Source organism: Dermacentor albipictus, chromosome 7 (assembly GCF_038994185.2).
Source record: "Dermacentor albipictus isolate Rhodes 1998 colony chromosome 7, USDA_Dalb.pri_finalv2, whole genome shotgun sequence".
In the NCBI taxonomy this organism is placed as follows: domain Eukaryota; kingdom Metazoa; phylum Arthropoda; class Arachnida; order Ixodida; family Ixodidae; genus Dermacentor; species Dermacentor albipictus.
The window spans coordinates 142242587-142262299 of NC_091827.1; the positions used below are offsets into that span (position 1 = coordinate 142242587).

At 44.8% G+C, this 19713-nt stretch overlaps 1 protein-coding gene across 2 annotated transcripts in view; it reads left to right on the forward strand.

Moving 5' to 3' along the window:
• The window catches only part of Enoph (enolase-phosphatase E1), a 283836-nt gene that overhangs the window by 40587 nt on the left and 223536 nt on the right, over nt 1-19713 (forward strand). Inside the window, exon 2 of one of the 2 annotated variants that reach the window (XM_070521117.1) lies at nt 14237-14338. The exons of the other annotated variant lie outside the window; for it this stretch is intronic. Within the exon in view, the coding sequence (XP_070377218.1) occupies nt 14237-14338 (102 nt within the window). The remainder of the gene's footprint in view (nt 1-14236; nt 14339-19713) is intronic. 2 annotated transcript variants of the gene reach the window in all.

The following is a 19713-nucleotide window of genomic DNA, read 5'->3' on the forward strand; positions in this document are numbered from 1 at the left end:
GATTTTCTGGACATTTTGCCGTTACCAAGGTCTGAAATGGCATTAATCAAACAAAGCCACCACCGCCGCCATTTTGATTACCTCGCCACCTCGAACGGTGCTCTCGCATGTAGATCTGCTTGCAGCTGTAGCCACCACCGCGGCAGCGCTAGGCCCAGTTGCTTCGACGTTCGCTGTTAAGCGTCTTGCGGTTCGGTGCCGTGTTTTTCAATGAATGAATTCGCCACTCTCAGCAATGCGACTCTGCGTCTGTGGTCCTCGCTATTAGCTTCGAAGCTCGGAAAGCACAAAGTGTTGCATAAGGCAGGTTCCTGAAAGTTATCTTCGCCTTAGTACAGTAGTGTTACGTAGTGAAGCATACGCAAAAGTAGTGCAGTGAAGCATAAGCGTCGAAGATGCGATTGTCACGGGACGCTGCATGTATTCCTTACTTATACACTTGTACACTCGCCATCTCCTGTCAGAGTACGAGCACCGATATGCATAATAAATGTACTGGCACATATTCAGAGCTTTTTCGTATGTGCTTGTGGCGATTTGAGCCCTCAAACGAACTCTTGAGACGATTTTGTACAGACTTATAGAGTCAATACAGTAGGTCCTTCTTATCATTAATTGACGGATCTAAGTGCTCCGCGTAAAGCATGTACTTTATTATAAGGCTTTAAAAATGTACGTCGCTGCCGATCGCAGCACACTGCTCAGCAGAATTTTCAGCCGCCCCTACCCATATGACGTAAATCACCCACTTGACGTCAGTAAAGCGAGCTATCCGATTGGCTGCCCAGGGCGCGTTATTGATAATTTTTTCATCTTTGTGATGAACGAATGATGTTTGAAATAGTTGAAATCTAAGTTGTTTCTCCAAAAAGAAAGTAATAGAAAGAGAATGCACAAGAACAATTTCTCACTACACTTAAGCACTTCCGACACACAGCAAGCATCGTCTGCTTGTTACAACGTGCTCCATTTTGACGAGAGCTCCATGGGCAGAGTCAATCTCAGTCTTTTCGCGAGCGCTATGATTTGACTTCGTTGCGTTGTGGACGGCAAACGTAGTGACTGGCAATATGTCAAGCTGGGACATCGTGTCCCTGTGCAAGGCAGCAGACGAGCGGACTGGCTGCGGCGCATTGGACTGCTGCTATCTGATCGGCACCATGATTTGCTTGTTTGCAGTCATCACATTACACCGGAAGATTACTAACACAATAGCGTTTTGCGAGTCCGGTATTAGGGTAAACGCAAGCGCAAGGGGACAGGGCCTGGCCGTTTGACCGTGTCGTTTCACGGTATGAGCAGGAGTGCAAATGTGAATGGTCTGCATGGTGTTTATGCTTCCATCCATCTGTTGAAACATCCAGCTCTCCTGTGGTTACCGGAATACCAGACACATTTGGCGCTGCGACAGAATTTGCAACGCATGCTGCTTCAATAGCTCTCGCTTGGGGTCAACTGCCAAGCAGCTCGCGGGGAGTTTGGAGAGGCTTCGTGCGCTCGCTCCTAAAAACCGCAAGTCAACTACACAACGTGCCATCATGACGCAGAGCCTGTGAAGGTGGAGCTTAGCCCCGATCACTTGGCGAACGAGTTGAGGGGAAAATGCATGATTATGAAGGAGGGTAACTTGTAATCTTCTGTAGCGCTCTTAATATGAGACGTTTCACACATATTGTGGTGCAAATGATTTACTTTAGCTGTACCCTACGCGTCTACAAAATTTGTCCGAACCATTTCAGGGGCCCTATAAGGGCTCTAAAAGACATGCATTTATTTTGTTGAACTGCCCGATCTTTCGGATGTTTTGGCAGCCCCTAGGGTGTACTGAAAGTTGTATGTTCACTGTACAACTGACCGAGAGGGTGGTTCAAATGGTTCGTGAAGCAAACGTGAGTCGGAAGGAGGACGGGAACAGAAAGCACTGACGCATTGACGAATGAACGGGAAAGGAGGCGTGCCGTCCCTTCTTTCAAAAAACTTGAGATCCAAAAACAAAGTGTATTGGCTGACGCTGAAATGTAGGTGTCCTTCATTCAAACCAAAATAAGCTCTTTCATGCAACGAAACACAACACTGAGGCATTGTGCGCGGGCTGAGAGAATGTCTGGACAGCTGAGGGTGTCTTAACAGCTGTTGAGAATCTCACTTGGGACAAAGTTCGGACATCATACCAATGAGCTTGTAATCAATAGGTAGAAATAGCTCATATTTGAAAATATTTGCTTCCGTATGCATCTCCTTTTTATTCGTATTTGAGAACGGTCGACTCAGTTCGCAATCGGTTTTACTATTTTTTTCAAAGGTATTTTATTTGCAAAGCATTTCACTGCTTTTGTTACCCTTGACGGCCTTTATCAGGTTAAAGTCATGCTCTTCGGCATATACAACACAACGCCCCAGTCACCTTCAAATGCATGATGGACACCCTCTTGCACAGTTTTAAATGATCCATTTGCCTGTGTTATCATGATGATGTTATTGTATTTTCACCAAATTTGAAATGCATTTCGACGAACTTTGCTCTATTCTTGCTGTGTTTCACAACACTGGCCTGCAACTTAATTCATCAAAGTGCCACTTTGGACATCACCAACTTACAATGCTCAGTCATCTTGTCTACTCGACCGGTGTTTGCCCGACCCTGACAAAGTTTGAGCCATGCAGAAGTTCCCTGTTCCGACTTGCACAAAGGAAGTTCGCAGTTTTCTGAGACTGTGCTCCTGCTTGCATCGTTTAATCAACAGTTTCGCGAAAATTGCATGTCCTCTCAAAAACTTACTGAAGAAAGGTGTGTCTTTTTGGGGTGCCACAAAGGTTGCCACTTTCTCTACCCTTGTAATGTTATCAGTTATCTCTGATCTGACGAAGCACTCGTGTGCACAGGCTCTGTGACGTCATGAGGAAAAGGGATAAAAAGCGGCTGTCTAATAAACACGGGACTTTTTGGGTACGTGGCTACATCAGAGTGGCGTCAGTCTTTTGCTCGCATCACCGCTCCGGCAGCTGACTCGACAACCCTCATCACATAGCTCACTACACTACCTGCCTTGGCTCATTTCGACGGCTTCGCCCCAACAGAACTCTGCACCGATGCCAGCCGCTACAGATTCGGCGTTGTTTTGGCCAGCATCAGAATGGGCATGCCTATGTTATCGCCTATGCCAGCCATCTCCTTTGTCCAGCCAAACAGAACTACACCACGGAACGGGAATGTCTCTCTCATGTGGGTGGTGGGAAAATTCCGCGCCTTCTTTCATGGCCTACATTTCACCGTCACTACTGATCACCATGCACTTTGATGGCTTTCGTCCCTTAAGGATCCCACTGACTGGGCATCTTGGTTGCTGGGCACTGCGGCTTTGAAAGTATACCTGCTTTGTTTCTCATAAGTTTGGCCGACTGCACCGGGACATTGTCTGTTTGTCTCATAATCACGTGGATCTGCCTGATGCCTCTGACAATGTGCCTTCATGTGTACTCTCGCTCTCCACTTAAGCCACATCCGTGATGAGCAGTGCCGGGATCCCATCTTACGTGTGCTTATTCAGAAGCTGGATTCCGCAGTACCCAGTCTGTCCCTTTGCCTCTTCATGCTTAATGATGGCACATTATATCGCCACAACGTCCACCCGGACAGACGCGAACTGCTGCTTGTTGTTCCTACACATATGCGTTTCAGGGTTCTCGGCCAGCTCCATGATGCCCCCGACCGCTGGTTTCCTGGATTTACGATCGTGTTCGACGTCGCTTCTTTTGGTCCAGTTTTTACTGCTCTGTTTGTTGCTACGTCGCTGCATGCGAACCGTGCTAGCGCCGGAAGAAACCACCTATGCTGGCCTCCTTCAGCCCATTGACATCCCTCTGACCCCCTTTTGTGAGTTGGTCTGGACCTCCTTGGTTTTTTCTCTGCCTCTATTGCTGGCAACAAATGGGTTGCCATAGCTACGGACCACACCACCCAATACACAATTACATGCGCTCTATCAGTTGTGCTACAGACGTTGCTGATTTCCTGGGGTGCTATAACGTAAAACTATTCCAATTCTGCAATCAGCCCTCCGTGATTGGTCAAAAACTTTTTTGGACCACTCCCACTTCACCTGTCTGTCACATCACGTCATGAAAGATGCAATAGCTCCCCATCTGATATGGCGTGTACACACTGATGAATGATTTGACTGAACAAAAGGAAAATTACTTCTGATTCGACGCCTTTTCGTGATCAGCCCACGGCTATTGGTCAAAAGAGTTCGAGCTGCACCCACGTCACCTGCCTCTCACGCGATGTCACAAAACAGCAAGAACTCACCGCGTCAAAGTGATGTGTACGCATTAAAGATGCATTAATATGCCAAACAAAACTCCATTTTTTCCTGAATAGCCACAGGCTGCCCCGTTCCGAAAGGAATAAAAGATAGCTGCCGCTGATCGCTCAGGCATTGGCTGTTGCACCTGCTGGAGAGCATGGGTTTGTTTGCATCTAATAAAACTTTTTGCGTGGCTGTGTAATGTTTTCGAACACTTACTGCACTTCTACGACCTTGTTCTGCCAACTCTCCTTTGCTGAGGATTCGTTTTAGCGTCATGCTTAAGGTTCCATTGCATGCCACTGCAATTCTGGACGAGCCACCGCAAGCTAAGTAAGGGAAAGTGGACCAATCGCAGGCTCCCGCACCACCCTCTTCATCGGGCTATCGATTTTCACTGCAGCGGCTCGGCCTCATCTAATCCCTCTCCACTTGAGTGTGCTCCTCGCCTCTTGTGAGCCAATTAGATAAGACAAGCCACTCACTGTAGGCAATGTTATTCGTTTTTCAAGCAAACAAAAGTGACCTCCTATGAACGAGGACAGCGTTTGATTGGTCTGTTCAGGCAACCCTGCGGTTGACCGCCCGATCCTTGTGGCAGCGGTTACGCAAATTAGACGTCAGGACATTGGAATAAAAACCTATTGGAATAGTTTTATGTTATACGGCCCCTGGTCGCTGATCATGGAGCCCCTTGTCAGCTCCTCACCAACTGTGGCCGCTACTTTCTGTACAGTGTTACTGATGACCTGCTTCGCTCCTGCACCACAAAACACAAATTTACAACGGCTTACCACCCGCAAACCAAAGGCTTGACTGAACGCTTCAACCCGACACTAACTTGCCATTTCCAAAGCTGACGAGGCACACCACTTCGCTCGCCATTGCCTTACAATATTGCCAGACCACCAGAGGCACCATTATGACTCCTGTCGTCACAACATTATCTATATCCTGGGTGCCCTTGTGCTTCCGTGGACTCTAATTCGGTGTGTTGGACTCCCCAAAATATTGCTTTCCCGGTGCTCCGGACCCTACTATGTCTTAAAACGTGTAATAGGCGTTACTTACAAGATTTGCGTGCTCAAATCTTCCTCTCCTTCTATTTCACCGCCTACAGACGTTGTTCACATACCTCGCCTTAAACTTCACCATTCCCCTATACCGTAGCAAGCACCGTCACGGTGCTTCAGCAGTCAAGGGGTCGTGTTCGGTAGCATTCCTCTAGAGGAGAGTCGAGGAAGAACACACTTATGTGACACATGCATCAGATCATATGGTTCACTGCCTGCTCTCCTTGCAAATATTGTGACGGAGGTGAGATGTAGATGAAGGATATATTTACAAAATATTTATAAAGAAAGCTAGGGCAAGAGAAGATGTCTGATCTGGCCCACATGCAAGTGACCTCGTGGTCTTCATCGTTCTGCCAAACCTCACGTTCATCTGTGTATCACTCGCTCTAACATCACCCTCGGGTAGCGCAAGTGCCATCCTGGCACTTGCTGCGAAAGGGAGGATCTAGAAGGACAATAGGGCTTCAGCTCGTAAATGTGAACATCAGGTGGTAGCGAGGAAGTCGGAGAAGCAGGGCCCAGGGGTATAATCTCAAAATTGACATTGAGTTGACGCAGCATCTTGTAGGGCCCGGTGTAACATAGGAGGAGCTTTTCTGTTAAGCCATTCGGTGGCATGGTGACCATAGGAGGACCAGAGAACCAGGCATGAAGGGCACACTTCTGTGTTGGCTGTTGTAACGGGACTTTTGGGAGTCCTGTGAAGCACAGAGGCAGTTGTGGGCAAGTTGACGACCTGCACGGGCTTGACCAAGGGTGTCACTGGCGCATTGAGTAGGCAAGTGAGGAACCGACGGAAGGAGAGTCTTAAATGGCAAAGCAGAATGCCGGCCAAACAGTAAATAAAACAGGGAATATCCAGTAATGTCATGCCGTGATGAATTGTATGCGAAGGTAACGAATGGTAACATGTTTTTCCAGTCATGGTGATCAGGTGAGACATACATGGCCAGCATCTCAGTTAGTATTTGACTCAGGTGCTTGGTCAGTCCATTCGTCTGTGGATGATAAGCGGTGGAGAGCTTATGTTCAGTGGAGCAGGCACGAAGGAGGTTGTCTACCACTTGTGAGAGGAAGTACCTCCCATGATCGGTGAGGAGCTGCCGAGGGGCGCCATGACGTAGAATTATGTCGTGGAGGAGAAAGTCAGCGACGTCTGTGGAACACGTGTGAAGCATGTGGCAATATCTGTCGCGACCGCAACCCATTTATTTCTTGAGATGAACATAAGAAAAGGGCCAAGAAGGTCAAGGCCGATGCGGAAGAATGGCTCTGCAGGCAGCGCTGAAGGACACTTGCGACGTTGACAGCATTCGTAAGCAGCAGTGTAGCGGCACACAGAACGGCACATACCAGGCCAAAAAAACTGATGCAGGATGCAGGCGTATGTATGTGAGACACCTAGTTGACCGGCAGTTGGTACGTTGTCAAGCTGGTGAAGAATGCTGGAGCATAGATAGAGAAGTAGGACAAGCAGAAGCTCTGGACCATCTGAGCTGAGATTACGATGATATAGAATGTTGTCGTGTAGTTCAAACAGGCGAACAAAATGGTCTGGTGATGGAGCAGTTAGACGGTCATTGATTAGCCGTAAAGATGTTTCGTCGCTGTTTAGTGGGGATATCATCATCCGAAGCAAGGATGGACAGTACGCACACGACTGAGTCTGAATCGACTGAATCTGCATCATGGTGCAATTGTCCAGATTTGTAGTGCACAGCAAACAAGTATTCTTGAAGCCATAGGGCCCAATGGCCAAGACGTCCAGACGGATCCTTGAGCGACGAGGGCTAGTGGAGGGCATAATGGTCTGTAATCACAGGAAAAGTTTGGCCAAACAAGTGAAGTCTAAATTTGGTGACAGTCCACGCGAAAGCCATGCACTCTCATTCAGTGAAGGAAAAATTCCATTTGGACAATGAATGAAGGCGACTGGCATAGGCGATGACATATTCCTTGCCATGCTGTTTTTGGCCAAGGACAGCCACAATTTTTATTGGTGCGAAGTTCTGTAGGCAATGAGGGATCGAAATGGGCCAGTATTGGTGGTGTAGTCAGTAGATAGATGAGGGCATAAAACGAAGCTGCTTATTCGGGTTCCCACACGCAAGGAACGTCCTTCTTCAAGAGTTCAGTGAGAGGGTGGGCGATATCCACAAAATTCTGGGCAAAGTGCTGAAAGTAGAAACATAACCTTACGAAACTCTGGACGTCTTTTGCTTAGCATGGCATGGGAAATTGTTGCACTGCTCGCACCTTGTCAGGGTCTGGTTGAACACTGGCAGCACTGACAAGGTAAAGCTTAGAACGACAGAAAGCTGAGCTATTTGGTAAGGATTCATTAGGCAAAAAAGAGGTGAGGCATGCAGACAGGACTCAAGAGTAGAGAAGTGGACAACACGAACGCCGACTATCAACTGAAGGGAGCACTGAGGCGAAAAAAAGAAAGAAGACACAAAACTCATCTGCGCAAGCTCAGGAATGGTAACACCACGTGTCAGTCGGGTACATGTGCCGGTCTACGTGATAGATAACTGTTAAGGCACTTAATCTCTTCCTTATATAAAGTAATCAAAGGCTGACTCACGCATGCACTTCCACCATTATAGATATGCCATGCCTCTACCATAACACGCATATCTTCATTCTTATGCCTGTACAATATCGCGCATTCATCTAACTCTGGCGTGCAGTTACAATCTTGGCAATATAGGGAAAGATTAGAAGGCGATCCACCGGTTAACGACCTTTTATGTTCCATTAGCCTCTGATTGATAGACCATCCCGTTTGCCCTACGTCCCACCATCCCGTTTGCCCAAGTGAAGGGGCAGCACATGTAGCCGACTGACATGTGGTGATACCAATCTTGAGCTTGTACAGATGAGTCTTGTGCCTTCTTTCTTTTTTCACCTCAGTGGCAGAAGCTTGATGTGGGTGAGTTGGTTATGCATACTTGATGAAATGAGCGCTGCGAAGACACGGAGTTTCAAGTTTCAAGGCTACGCCTAGCCGGTTTCCCTTCACTACTAATCTCTAGCGTTTGCGACAAGCTTCTTCAAAAGATCAAACAGGCAAGAGGGGGTACTAACACAAAAAAGCCTTTTGATAAGAAGAGATCACACGTGATTCCCTATTGGCACAGGGTATCCCACAATCTCAAGAAGGTGGCACAAAGGCACAGCATCAATCTTCTCTTCAGTGCACCTTGTAAGCTGGCCAAGATATGCCCTATGATGACAAAAGCAAAACCCGAACCATGCTCTAAGAAACATGCTGCACCGTACACTGCTTGCAAAAGTAATGTCGTATACGAAATACCCCTAAGTTGCCAACAGGTTTATATCGGGCAAACCGGACGGTGTTTTAATGAAAGGGCGCGAGAGCACAATTGGGCCGTAAATAACAATGCGGGGGGCCATCTGGCGGAACACTGTAAACGCCACAATTGCCGTCCGTATCTTCGCGACACCAGGTTTCTGGCATGGTCTAGAGATAGACTAGAACGGGAGATATTGGAAGCCTTTTACATTGCTAAGGCCGAGGGCACGTGCATTAGTTGCCCTTCAGTTACGCTTATTGAAAAAGAGATAGCTTTTCTGAAGAGATAGGGAGGTTGTGATGTCACGTTGGGCCATTCTTGGTTGCATCTATTTAAAGTTCTGTTTCTTCAAAAAACATTTAGTTGGAAGTAGCGCCTTGTCTGTCGTACATGTGTTCTTTCGTCCGCGTCTTCGCAGCGCTCATTTCATCAAGTATGCACCTCAGTGCTCCCTTCAGTTGATAGTCGGCATTCGTGGTGTTCACTTCTCTACTCTTGTGTCCTGTCTGCACGCCTCACCTCCTTTTTGCTTACTGACAAGGTGACCGAGCATAGCTATTTGGCATTGCCTGAAAAAGGCACTTGGCAGAGTTCAGCTGAAGATTGGCCCAGTGAAAGATGGCAAGAACGGCCAATAAATGGGTGAAGTGGCTGCCAAACCTAGGCAAGTAGACAATGACATCGTCTAAGTAGCATAGACAGATAGACCACTTATATCCCCGCAGCACAGAGTCCATCGTAGGTTCGAAAGTTACTGTGGCATTACACAGTCCTAACGGCATAACCTTGAATTGGTACACGCCATCTGGCATAATAAATGCAGTGTTTGTGCGGTCCATAGGGTCCACTGTAATCTGCAAATAGCCACACTGAATGATGATTGACGAAAAATATTGGGCTCCATGAAGGCAGTCAAGGGTGTCATCGATGCAAGGCAAAGGGTAGAGTCTTTATGGATTACCTTGTTTGAACTCCGATAATCAATGCAGAAACGCCAGCTGCCGTCCTTCTTTCTCACTGGAATGACAGGGGAGGCCCACGAGCTAAACGAAAGTTTGATGATGTCTTTTGTAATTATTTTTTGAACCTTGTTCTGGATGACTTGACGTTCATTATGGGATATGCGATATAGGTGCTGGCATATAGGGTTGGCGTCACTAGTGTTGATTCGATGAGTCACAACAAACGTTTGACCTAGAGGGCAACTGTCAAAATCAAAGATGTCACAATAGGATGCCAGAACGCGGTAGAGATCTTGAGCTTGCGCCTGGGTCAGATCAGGAGTGATCATCTTGTTAATGTCGCCGAGAGACGAAGGGGTGAAGTTCGCGGAGCAAGAAGGCAGCAAAATATCTGCATCCAAAGTAGCAATCTTGCAGGGATCAAGCACGGGAATGGTGGCCAGCGACATGCCTTGTGGAATAACTTTGGTACACAGGCTAACGTTGAAATTAAATTGTGGTGTTTTACGTACCAAAACCACTTTCTGATTATGAGGCACGCCGTAGTGGGGGACTCCGAAAATTTTGACCACCTAGGGTTCTTTAACGTGCACCTAAATCTAAGTACACGGGTGTTTTCGCATTTTGCCCCCATCGAAATGCGGCCGCCGTGGCCGGGATTCGATCCCGCGACCTCGTGCTCAGCAGCCTAACACCATAGCCACTGAGCAACCACGGCGGGTGGCTAACGTTGAGAAGGGGAACGACCACTGTATTGTCAGCAATGGAAACAATGGTGTGAGCTAGGGCTAACAGGCTAACAGGACATCGATAATTGGAGACAAGACGAAGTCGCTATCGGGAATATCATTTGAAGACGTCAAGGTAACATATGTAACAGCTTGAGGTGGCAAGCAAATGTGATGGCGAGAGCATAAGCGTGGTGGTATGTCGGCTGGAATATCGGGAAAATGGGGAAGCTAAAGCTGAAGAGCACCGGTTGCACAGTTGATTCGGGCAGAATGACTGGACAAAAAAAAAAATCTAAGCCGAGGATTACGTCATGGGGGCACTTCTCAATGACTGCAAATTGTACTGAAGCGGGATGACCAGCAATGCACACATGGGTGGTGCACACCCCAAAAACGGCAGGAGTCTCCCCATCAGCGACACGGAGGATGCGGGAGGCAGCTGGTGTGAGCACTTTATGAAGTCGACTACGAAGATCTGCGCTCGTCATGGAGATGTACGCCCCAGTGTCGAAGAGCACAGAAAACAGTGACGCCATCAACGTTTAACAAGCTTCGTTTCGCCGGCAGCGTCAGAAAAAGATTTGTGGTGGGAGTCGTCAATGCAGCTTCATCTCCAGATGCTGCACTGCTTAGTTTTCCTGATAGGCACTTGCAGGGCTAAAGGGGGATGACAGGTGACGAGTCTGCAGTGAGCGAGATGACAGGTGACTGTTTGGAGGCAGGCATGACTTGTGACCACGCAGCGATGGGGAGTAACTATTTATCCTTGCGGGAGCATCTGCGTTGGGGAAATACGACTGGGTTGAAGGTGGGAAGCAGTTGCTGTCCAAACGGTGGTAATGGGCTGGTGGCGTTTGAAGTGGCAAAGACCAGTGGGTGGCACAGTAACAGGCGGCGTGGCTGATACGGTGACAAGTAATGCATATCGATTGATTGTCAGGGGTTCTCCACACAGCAGGGTTGGGAGATCACATAGTGAATAGCCGCTCTTGGTAGTATGAGAGCGGATGCCATGAAGTTTGTATTGGGCTGGCCATGGTGCACATAGAGTGAATGTTGATGTTGGCGAGCTCCTTGCAGACAATGGCTTAGACGAATGTCGTAATCTAGCCCGAGTCACTAGCATAAATTGAGGCAGAGGTCATGGCCTCAAGTTCGCAGCGTGCTATTCATGTCATCTGATCTGGTGGAACTGACTGATGTGCTGTAGTGTAGTCTTTGCAAAAGGACGTTGCCGCCCTTTGGGAAGATGGGCAAATGTATGGCCAAAGCATCGCCTTTTATCCTCCTCAAAGTGCCGGCACTTCTTTGTAATAGTGTCGACTGTACAGAAAGTTTGCACACTAAAAGGTTGAAGCCGTCGTTGGTGATCCCTTTCAAGATATGCCCAACCTTGTCATTCTCCGGCATCTTGGCTTCAGCCTTTTGACGTAGCAATAACACATATTCGATGTACGAGATGCAAGATTCTGTAGACGTCTGTGCATGTGACTCGAGCATCTTTATCACGGCGATCTTCTGGCCGACGGGCTTCCTAAACAAGTCTCATAGTTTTTCTTTGCAGGTGTCCCAGCTCCAGATCTCAGCTTCGTGGTTATCGAACCATAGTTTTGCAGTGCCTTTGAGGTAGAAAATTATATTTGCCAATATCAGGGTAGGGCTCAGTTGCTAGCACTCGTGCATTCGTACTCTGCCACCCACTCTTCCGGAACCGCAGAATGTGCCAGGATCCCGAGGTTGCACCAGCACAACTGTAAAGTGGTAGGTGCTGATGTAGGCACTGCATCTTCCACCATTGCAGACAGATATCCAACATGATGGCCGCTGCGAAGTTTTCGTTGCGAGGCGGAACGTACCCAGCACTTCCACCAAAGTGTGACAGGCGAAATGAAGGCAAAGGATATATTTACAAAATGTTTACAAAGAAGCTAGGGCAAGAGAAGATGTCTTATCTGGCCCATGTGCAAGCGACCTCATCGTCGTTTTCATCACTCTGCCAAACCTCGCGTTCATCCATGTATCAATGGTTCCGTAACAGTATATTGTAAATACGTTTCTCTGTTGTGTCTGCCTCCTCATTACAATATGTTCCAGTTTGTACACTACAGGTGATAAACCCATCTAGAAAAACAAGAAAACACTATGTTCAGAGTTAATATAATTGAACTCGGCTTTTATAATGTTCTTACTGTCTTTGTTTTTAGTATGTTTAGCCCTTGTAATGTCAATGTAGAATGTAAATAATAAATGATTGCTTAAACTGAATGAATGTTATTTCCAAAAATAGGTCAGGATAATTTGTGAACGTGATATCAAGGGTGTTGGAAACAAATGCATGATACTCGTTGCCTGCTTCACAAGATGTGTCATTGAAAAAAGTGCGCACACATCCAAGAAATCTGAAGCAAGCGAGAATGCAGAGTGATGTGGCTTCTTCATTCTCTGAAGTCGGGAAAATTAAAGTCGCCAAGCAAAAAGTTGCTTATGATGTAACAGCTCATCATAAAAATCATTTTGATGAATTTAGAGGGTGGTAAAAAGGACTCTAGACTAATTTTTGATGACCGATTTGAACAGTGGTCCACACACTTGTTATGCTGTTGTTAGTATGAATGCTCTGCAATTGCAAATCTTTGCATATGGCTGGCATTACACCGCATCCTGTCTCGATACGTGATCACATTAACAAATATCAAAACACAAACTTTGTCGCCTGAAAGATGTCCTGATTGTGTATTTTGGGGTGCAATCACATTTCTGTTGGAACAATGATGTCTGCATTACAACTATCAAAGGCTGGCATTTTTAAGAATATTTATTTAGAAGACTATCAATGTTACAGAAAATGAATTAAGAAAGACATGTGCTGGTCCTCGCACATTCCCATGTTCTGCCATGTGCATAGGCAACCGCTGGCAGGTGCTCTGTGTGCCTTGTTTGCATTGGCACTATTAAACATGGGACTTGGTTTCTCTTTTATGTTTTCATTTCGCTGAATTGTAGAAATAATATTTTTTCTTGTCTTTTAGTTTCTTATAGTGCACCCAGAAAGGTTTTGTTCCTGGCACACATAACATAGTTGGTTAATTTTTAAGCATTAAATGCTATTAGCTCCCATTGTCGGTGACCTTCAAGTGACGTTGAGCCAAAAGCCAGAGCCGTTATCGGGGCACCAAAACAAGATCATCTGAGCAACTTGCGAGAATAAAGGGTGATCCTTCTCGCCCTTTGTACAAAACCGCATTACATACGCTACTTACTCCCAAAGCAGTTACAAAAAATATTGCTTCCGAGTTCTCCCTAACGTTTGTTCCAAATATCACTCAAGTTGTGACTTCTAGTACACTGAAGTTGTATTTGTCATTCCCAATAGCGATGTTCAAAAGGCAGATACAGGGCAACGTACACTTCAGTTCTGGGAAATGGAATTTGCTTCGGATCTACTGCGCTCCCTGACCTGCAGTGTGGCGTGACGCCGGAAGCGTCTAATGTGCTGCTTTGCCCAAGAAGGCTTAAAAACATTTCTTCTCACAGACAAAACATTGTACTTCAACTTGGAGCTGAAAACATAATAATTATTGGGCAGCATCTGTTAGGTGAAAACGACCTTAGCTGATGAGTACGTTTAATTGCTCAGTCAGGAAGTGGGTGACAGCATCTAATCAGCATCTTGGACAGTTTTTGGGAAAAACACAGTGAAACATCTAACCAATCACCATATTTTGTTCCTGAAAAATGTACCAGCCCACCCAGCTCTTGATTTTTCTGCTATAAACTTAATGAACCACATGTTTGGATGGCGATTTGTGACTAACTACTAAAATATCTCATTATAAACAGGATGTGCTGTTCCCATTTGCACGGAAAAACATCCGGGCCTACCTGGATTCTCACTGGGACGAACCCGAGCTGAAAGCCATTGTTGCTGAACTCCACTTACAGGTTTGCCCCAGCATTGCTACATATAAGTGCAGTAACCGAAAAGTATTATGAGGTCATGGCACGAACGCCGTTAAAGGCAATTAAGTGTGGTAAGATAATTGCATATCTAGTGGAAGGAGGCACAAATGCAGTAGCTGACCACCAACTGAATTGTATGGGTCCGTGAACATATATATAAACACAGAAAGTGAGAAGGCTATCGAACACACTGCTCTGTACTAAACTGAACTTAGACCAACTCACTCAGATCACTCTGGTGAGGTAATATTAAAGTGTATCACTTTGATGGTGTCGTACCTTAAAAGGAAGCTTAAACTCGGGAGCTCTATGCAAGTACGCGGTAATGCTGAAATAATTTTTCTTGACAGTCACTGCACTGAATTTGGTGAGGTTTGTTGCACTTAATAGAAAAAGTTATATTTAGTGACTACTAGAAACAGATATTTTTTGCTGTTGATTGTTTATTAAACACTATTGAGAATTATGAAAGTAAAAAAGGAAAGTCACAAGGTACAAATATACAGCTCTTTAACATGGTAATAAAGGATGCTATCATAATGTATAAACTATGTTGATAAATCTGGAGTGGTCAAAATTTATGTATTATGCTTGCCTCAGAAATGTGCCACTAATCTGTGAGTAGGCCTTTTGCACCTAAACATTGTAACAATTTCTTGTAAGCTATAAAACCTGCCTTGGTGGCTTGGCAGCTGGAATGTTGCGCTGCTAAGTATGAGGTTGCTGGATCAAATCTCAGCCACAGCGGTGGTATACAATGGGGGCAAAATGCAGAAATGCCTGCAAACCGTGCATTTTGTGCACGTTAAAGATGCCAGTCTGTCAAAATTAATCCAGAGTACTCCACTACGGTGTGCCTCATAATCAGATTGAAGTTTCGGCATGTAAAACCCCAGAATTCAGTTTAATGTGAGCTATAACTTCAAATACCAAATTTGTGCACTTTAAGTGCTCTAAGGGATGCTGTTTAGAGAATTGTAATATCTGTTATCTATTTATTGTACCGTACAGGTCCGGCGTAGGGGGTGTACAATATAAAAGGTTACAAAGAGAGGAAATATTTATTTATTTATTTATTTATTGTCATACTCTCAAGGCCCGGGGGCCTTGAGAGTATGACAAATAAATTCGTGAACAATATTCTTGAAGTTTGTGGCATCAGAAATGGCAGTGATGGAGGCAGAGAGGCGGTTCCAGTCATTCATCGTTCTTGGTAAAAAGAAATCAAAATAAATGTTGGTGCAACAAGTTGGAACTTCAACCTTAAAACGATAATCCATGCGTGACGATATGTATGATGGCAGGGAGTAGTTCATCCTTAAGTGTTTCGTTAGAGTAATAAATCTTGTGAAAAAGGCATAGGCGAAAGTATTTACGACGTAACTCTAGGTTAGGCAAGTCAAAGGTTAGTTTCATTGATGAGACACTTGCATGACAAGAATAATTCGAAAGAATAAAACGAGCAGCTCGGTTTTGAATGGATTCGATGGTGTTTTTTAGCTTTAGAGTAGAAGGGTCGAAAATGGAGCATGCATATTCAAGTTTAGGCCTCACTAAGGATTTGTACAGAAATAACTTGACAGCTGCAGTTGCCAATGAAAAATTACGCCGTAAAAACCCAAGCATGCGGTTAGCGTTACCGTAAATGTAATTTATATGAATGTTCCATGTAAGATTGTGTGTAACGTAGATACCAAGATATTTGTATGATGATACATTTTCTACAGGTATGTTGTTACTATTGTACGTAGGAAGGGTGGTATTTCTTACAACACGGGACACACGCATCGCCTTACATTTATTAGAATTGAGCTTCATTTGGGATCTAGCTCACCATGATGTTACTATGCTAATGCCTGATTGAAGAGTATCGCAGTTGCCAGAGTTAGAAATGACACGATAGAGAACACAGTCATTGGCGAATAACTTAATTGATGATTTAATTTGGTCTGGGAGGTCATTAATATAAATTAAAAATAATAATGGTCCTAGAACCGAACCTTGCGGTACACCGGAGGTTACTCGACCAGTGGAAGAGAAGTATTCATTAGCATAAACAAATTGGAATTTGTGTTACATTATCAGACCCGCCATGCTTGCTTAGTGGCTATGGTGTTGTGCAGCTAAGCACGAGGTCGCGGGATCAAATCCCAGCCACTGTGGCTGCATTTCGTTTACTTAGATTTAAGTGCACGTTAATGAACCCCAGGTTGTCCATATTATTCTGCAATCCCTCACTGTGGTGTGTTTCGCAATCAAATCTTGGTTTCGGCATGTAAAACCCATTAACTTAATTTGAAGTTTGACATTACCAGACAAAGCAGACATATATTCAGGAAAGGAACGATTCCAGTGCTTACATGTAAAAGTAAAAAATGCAAGAATTCAGCACAGCATATGAACATAGAAAATAACTTGTGCATGTCATACCGCGTCACGATTAGATAAAAAGACAATGTTAACAGGCGGACTATCCCACATTTTTTGGGGCTGAGGCAATTTATTTATTTATTTATTTATACATACTGCAGCGCAATTTGCGCTATAGCCGGAGTGGGTTAAGAAAATGTACAGAAAATGCATGGGAATATACAGCGGTAAACACAAGTGAACACTATTAAAGAGCACAGATGAAAAGGAAAATACAAAAAAATACAAGTGAACACTTTTACAAAAGAGCACTGGTGAAAGAATACACAAGTTATACAAATGTTATACAAATGTTATACAAATGCTGCCAGGCATACCCATGCCTGATTATGCCCATACCCATACTCATAATTATGCATCTGGGATGGCGGTTGCAAAAATTTGGGATGAACATGAGCGAATGGATCCAGGTAATGAATTCCAGTCTTCGATTGAGCGGGGAAAGAAGCTGAATTTGAACATGTTAGTACGTGCGTAGTAGGGTATTAAGTTTAGGTCATGATGTCTTCTTGTTGATGATCCCGGCTGAAGAGTTAAACGTGTGTTACCGAAGATAAACAAGACACTATGGGTATTGCCAAGGTGACTTGACATGTGCATGGGAGCTTCAAGGGGTCATAAGTTGGGCTGATTTTCATGGACATATTTATGCAGGAGGTAAAGAAGATTTATTGTGCTTCTAATTTCTAACCGCTGTAGGGAAATTTGCTGTTTTATCTGTGTTACACTAAAAGCCCTATCGTAATTCTGGGCTATAAAACATGCTGCTCTAAATTGGATGGATTCCAGGATAGGAATTAAGTCATTTTGATGCGGATGCCAAATAGAAGACGCTAATGTTGATTGTGGGAGAAAAAATGTTTGGTTTGCCAATTTGCGAAATGTAACCAGGGCATTTTGCAAGTTACGTCGCAAATAGCCTAAAGATTTTGGTTTTGAGATATGAATTTGCAGACTTAGTGCTTTTATTTATTTTAGACTTGCCAATTTTAAGGAATTTTCGTGAGAACTTCCATGCCATAAATAAATATTTTACTTTCTAGGGTCACTATAATTTAACTTAAGAGCTATCACATACAAGTTTCATTTAAGTTGGTCTGGGGTGGTTTCATAAAAGCATTTCTTTGTTTTACATTTGGTAGTTGAATAGGCGGCATTAGCATTGGCCCCAAGCTAAAGCTTCCTTATAGTATGACCTCCCCTTTGGAATAGCAGTGGTCCAACCAGGGATGTTGCTAAAGCCATTGTTTCAACAAGTCTTCATCAGCACAGAGTTGACCAATACTCATCTCTTGTTAAAATATTTCCAGGGACATTCTTTGTTCAACTACTGTTATCATGTCGAGCCTTCATTATCCAATGAAATTATGTCCAGTTTAGCAGCCTTAGCAAAGGGCATCTTTCTTTGTTTTCTTTCTTTATTTTGAAAATATTTATTTGTGTTTATTAGCATCTGAAGCACTCATAGACATCTGGAAATGTGCTGTAAAAAATTACGTCTATAGGTTGTCTCATTCGAAAGTTGCCAGCAATCATCATCAGTAATCAGTCAATTTTTTTTGTCTAAAACCGAATTCCCTGCATTTTTTTTTTGTTGTGTTAACACTTTAGCAGTGAAGAAGTTTGGCCGTGTTGGTGGGATGCATTCAAACTGGGATACATAGCGCAAAAAAAAATTACACAGGGACAAGCAGAACACAGGACGAGCGCTAACTTTCAACAATAGATTTATTGCAGCTGGTGAGTATATATATACTCACTGAGACGCCACTACAATAGAGCACACTGAAGCGACGGAGGAAAAGACAGTCATGTGACTATTATGCCCAAAAATTCAAGCTCTTTCCTCGATAAAAATATAGACGGCGTGCTAACGCACTCGTCACCTGCTCTGGCTATCTCAGCTGCTTCCACGATTTCCCTCGTAATCTTATTCTTGTGGCGATAGACAACAACAGTTCGTTTTAATAGCGGGAAGCAAGGAGCCTTCGCGTCACATTTTCTACAATGGGCAGCCAGGTGCCCATCTATTGCGATGCTCTCCACTTTGTTACTATGCTCCGCCAGACGCACGTTTAAACATCTGCCCGTCTGGCCCACGTAGTACTTCCCACACGAGAGTGGGATCTTATACACAACATTGCGAGTGCATGCAACAAAAGGATCTTTGTGCGCGGTAGTGCAACCAGGCTTTGGTTTCCTCATGGGACAGCTCATCACACTCAACCTCAAGAGTTTGTTAGGTGCTGTAAACACAACGTTTACACCAGAACGTTGCCCGACCTTTTTTAGGTTGTGAGAAACCTTATGAAAGTAGGGAATTACCGCCACTTTTCGTTTTTCCCTTTCTTCTTTCCTTTCTCTTTCGTGGTCCGCTCTCTGCTCATCACTCATGCGTGAAGTTAGTTTCTTTTGACGATGCAGGCCTTCAGCAACCGAGATAATGATATGTCTCGGATAGTCCGCTGCTTCCAGACGAGCCACCTGCTTACTAAGGCCTTCATCTAGCAAGTGAGCACACGACTTAGATAGAGCACATGACAGGAAAGAATGTATGATACTTCTTTTTATGAGTTTAGAGTGTGCAGAACTGTACCTCAAGGGCGGCTTATTAGCTCTGGGCTCATATACCCAACACACATGTTTGGCTTTGAAATGCAAACGCAAGTCTAAAAACCTGAAATTGCCCTGCGCTGGAAATTCAGTAGTGAACGTAAGTGGCCTATAATACTCATTGAATGAGGCAAGAATACAGCTAACAGCAGGGTTTGAACAGTCAAAACGGCAATCTACATGAGAACTGGCAGCCGGATCAAGTAGGGATCTATCTAAAAATACCAAAAAATCATCTACATGTCTAAAAACCTTCACAACGCCCAAATCACCCACCCACACAGCAAAAGCTTTGTCACAACGAGCTAAAAACA